The 4382-nt window shown below is 40.1% G+C and overlaps 1 protein-coding gene across 1 annotated transcript; it reads right to left on the bottom strand.

Moving 5' to 3' along the window:
* Window positions 1-844: 844 nt before the first annotated feature.
* On the bottom strand, window positions 845-3451 carry LOC147487092 (putative F-box/LRR-repeat protein 9). The gene is made up of 2 exons (XM_086572673.1): window positions 2974-3451; window positions 845-2886 (listed from the first exon to the last, which is right to left on the bottom strand). Exon 2 carries the CDS (start codon window positions 2284-2286, stop codon window positions 1339-1341), a length of 948 nt encoding a protein of 315 aa, XP_086428799.1. The 5' UTR covers window positions 2287-2886; window positions 2974-3451; the 3' UTR covers window positions 845-1338.
* Window positions 3452-4382: the final 931 nt, after the last annotated feature.

Here is a 4382-nt window from a genome sequence, read left to right as displayed (position 1 = left end):
AAGTGCTTCTCAGTGCAAATTGTCAATCAAAATCGTTCATCCGATACTCCAAAGACATAGGGATGTCTATCGGTAGCGACATCCTCGGGTTCTTCTTCCCAATCGTCTTCCCCCCGTATTCTACTTCCTCGGGTTCTTCTCCCTCATCGCCAATGTCGTCTGTGTACTGCCAATCATCACCGTCGAAAGGTTCAAAATGATCCATATCAAATTTTAAGAGTTTAGGTAGGTTTTTTTTTTTTTTAACTAAAGAGAGAGTTTTATAATTGTGAGAAGAGGTGAGAGTGACTGAACCGCGCGGCTTTGGAGCTGTTTATATAGAAGTAGCACGCGGTGTTCAGAACACCGCGCGGTTTTGCCAAAACCGCGTGGGCTTGGGCCTGTCAGTTGGGCTTTAGTGGCGCGGTTTTGGCAAAACCGCGTGGTTATATGGCCGGTTTTGGCAAAACCGCGTAGTTGCTTGGTGTTTTTTTGATGTTGCTCCTAAAGTTGTTTGGTGTTTTTTGGTTTGGTGTTTGGTTTGGTTCAAAATTTTGGTGTTTTTTTTGTTGTTCTACTAAATATGCTCTAACAACCCACGCGGTTTTGGCAAAACCGCGTGGGCTATATGGCGCGGTTTTGGCAAAACCGCGTAGTTGCTTGGTGTTTTTTTGATGTTGCTCCTAAAGTTGCTTGGTGTTTTTTTGGTTGTTCTGCTAAATATGCTCTAACAACCCAAAAATTTCAATAACAACCGCTACAACATTTCAACTTTAAGGGAGTCCAAACAAACCAATATTTAAGGGAGTCCCAAGTAAGCAAAACATCGTTGTAAACGTATTTAATGACAATAATAAACCTCCAGAAATATGTTGTGGAAACAAAAAACACTTCACCAACTTTCAATCAAAGAACATGAGAGCTACAGAAGCACTGGGAAAGACTGGTCAAGCTTTAACAACACCATCCAATAAAAACATCACTGAATTGAATGACCCTTCATAAACAACATAAACGAAATCCTACATTCTCATATTTTGGGTTCTATTTAATACCATCGCCATGTGAAGGAAACAGAAGGCTTCAAAACACCATGTAGACCTGTAGAGATTTTGGACTCAAAATTGTGCCAATTGAACAAGATATTTTTCATTATAAAAGGAATTTTTTTTTTTAATAGACCACATCTCAAAACACCAGCAAGTCTAACCAGAAACTGAAATGAGAAAACATGAAGAAACAGTAATGAGCAAATATAAAGTACTAAAAGACTGCAGCTAGTAGAAGATTCTACCACTCTAAAAAAACTAGTAGAAGATTCTCAGTTTATCGGTGGAGAATAAGATCGCTTGCAACTTCTTATTGCATATTCCGTTCCATAACTAGGTGACAACAACGAACATCTATACGCTTTAGCATGCAAAGCGGTGTCGGTGGAGCAACATTACTAGATGGAAAGGATATATCTCTGATTTTATTCAGACATTGTTTCTGCAAATCTTCTTGTAGATCATTATAGCAACAACCTCGAAGATCAAGATTTTCGAGATGAGGACAACCCTTGATAATGGCTCGCAAGCCTGTATTTATCAGGCAGGTTATGTAAAGACGGAGGCCACGCAAGTGAGGCATGCAATGAGCAATGGCGAATGCGACTTGGTCATAGTATATGTATGAATGCATGTCACCTGTGTTGTTAATAAAGCTAAAATACTTCAACCGTGGGCAAGAACGACCTGCTATTCGTATAATATTTCCAGAAGCAGTACTAAAAGCTTCGTCCTTCAACTCAAGCTCTTCCAAAAACGGGAGTCTTTGGAAAGCTGAAGCAATTAATAGGTGATCCGCAAATCCACGGAAACTTGCTAGTCTAAGAGATTTAAGATTCGTTGTTCCGGTCATATACTTCAAAACACGGATTAAAATAACGTCATTGCACCAAGACTTTGCAAGGGAGATTTCCTTCAAGTCTCCAGTAGAGCTTCTCTTGGCAGCATCCTTGAGCACCCGTAGCACAAGTCCCAACCCTTTATGAGAGTGTAATGAACAACTCCTATTACTACCATGTGATATTGACAGGACATATGGAACAAGTATAGAACGATAGAGAAAAGGGTCTTTGGCAAGTTGTAGCCAAGAAGAGCATACAAATTGAGCGTAACACAGAATTTGAAACACGTCCAGTTTGGACAATATAACAAGCATAACTTCCGATGGCAAGTCAAGCCAGTTTACTTCTTCTCCGCTTCTTCTTCTTCTCTTACTATTATTATTCTTCTTGCTTTGCAAAGATATTCGCCTCTCCATTTTTTTTTTTAGGTTTCAAATTGGATTGAACTGAACTGAACTGAACTGAAGAATAGGTTTCGGGTATTCACGCACGTGTTTATAATTTTGGAAAAAAGAAAAAGAAAATTAAAAACTCGGCCAAGGCCCAAGACTTGTCTTTCCGCCTACTCTCTCAAAGCAGGAAGAACCACCTTACTGAACCAATATACTGTGTCCAGTGACTTTTGTTGGATGAATATAAGAGCAGAGCCCTTCACACTTGCAAATGGAAGGTCATATGTAGGAAGAAGGTGAATGGTGGCTTAGGGCTAAGATCATTCAGAGATGTTAATATTCTAAGTTCTTATGGAAGATTGTTGCAAGGTTCTCTGGAAGATGTGAAAGTACCTAAGGAAGCTTCTTATATGTTTAAAAGTATCATCAATAGTGGATAAAGGGAAGGCATGGAGCATAGGTAAAGGGCGATGAAGTAGATTTCTGGAAAGACCCATGGGTTCCTTTTATGGGAGAGCAGACCTCTGCACTATTGGGTGGATAATCCAAATTTTGATATACATAAGGTGGAAGTGGAATCTGAACCTTCTCAACCACTTCCCCACTCCCATTACAGATGCTATTCTGTCCATCCAAATCAGAGTAAGTTACCCTGATAAAATGATATGGACACATACAAAGACAGGGATTTTCTCGTCAAGATCAGCTTACCATTTAACTGTGGAAGCAAGGGTGAAACTCTACTCTCCTTCCAGCTCTCTTCAGGAAAATGTGGCAGCTTCCTATTCCACATAGAAATCAGATGCTCATATGGAAAATCCTGAATAATCTTCTCCCTACAGGTGGAGTCTTGCTCAGACATCACCTTCACATGTGCTGTTTCTGCAACAGTACCTCAGAGGACATCTACCACACTTTCTTTAAATGTGACTGGATTAGAGGATTGTGGTTCAGATCCCCCCTAAATTTCAGAATTGAGGATCCATACTTCAGTCAGGAAAACTGGTTCTCCTTCTGCCTGATACTGGATGAAACCAAGCCTGCAGAAAATCCATCGAAATCTTCTTATTTTCTTGCAATGCTGGATGCAATATGGCAGCAAGAAATGAGTGTTAATTTGAAAAGATTCAGCCCTGTCAAGAATCTATATTCCAACAGGTACACAGAACAAGTGAAGACTGGGGTCGGGCTTTCTAAAGTCTACCCTGATTGTGTGTTAGAAGCTTCTACTGTAGTAAAGAATATCAGGACTCTACGGTCTGCCCACCTCCTGAATGGGTAACACTCAATTTTGATACAGCTTTCAGAAGGATAATCCTATTGCTACCATGGCTGTGATATGCAGGGACCTTGATGGGAAATTTTTAGGTGCCTGTACCAGAAAAAGAAAACCTAAAACTCCTGCTGAAGCTGATTTGCTAGCAGTGGAGTTTACTGTTCAACGACAATGGAGAAGCTCTATAGTTGAAGGGGATGCCAAGGAGTTAGTAGAAGCTTGCAAGAAAGGAGCAGCTGAAGCCCCATGGAACTGGAGACCTGTCTTACATAACATTTGTTATCTTCTAGAGGCTATGAACTCATCTCTGTTTAGATTTTCTCCATGATCATGTAATCTAGCAGCTCATAAACCTGCAGCATGGCAACTAGAATAAGGCCTGAGAACACTACTGTAATGACTTTATTGATTTTCTCATGAATGAATGAATTAGATGCTTATATAAGCGCAGGCTTATACAGGTCATCCTTTATCAAAAAAAAAGACAGAGCATGAGTTAAACCGAGACATCGCGCTGAGGTGGCCTTAATGAGTGATGTCAACACTTCCCGTCTATGAAGCAGACCCGTAACAGGAAAATATAATGCTTAGTGTAGCTTGAAAAGAATGACTAACATTCCATTGTTAAGTGCATCTAACGAGGTCAAATCATATTTACAAAACTAAGAAAGTCTGGTTTACGAGGTTGTGGGCTAATGAAGAAAGGAGCTTCTGTTTTACAGGGCAGTTCGTCATCTAATTCCTGAAGAGCACCAGAAGAACAAATGCTGACAGTATTTACTATTTACCATCAGGCCTTCTAATGTACCTCTGGTTTTTACATTAGTGGTAAAACTTTTTCCAG

The sequence above is a fragment of the Coptis chinensis genome, chromosome 7 (genome assembly GCF_015680905.1).
Source record: "Coptis chinensis isolate HL-2020 chromosome 7, ASM1568090v1, whole genome shotgun sequence".
Lineage (NCBI taxonomy): Eukaryota > Viridiplantae > Streptophyta > Magnoliopsida > Ranunculales > Ranunculaceae > Coptis > Coptis chinensis.
The sequence above is the reverse complement of the archived record's forward strand: the minus strand, read 5'-3'. Positions and strand labels throughout refer to the sequence as shown.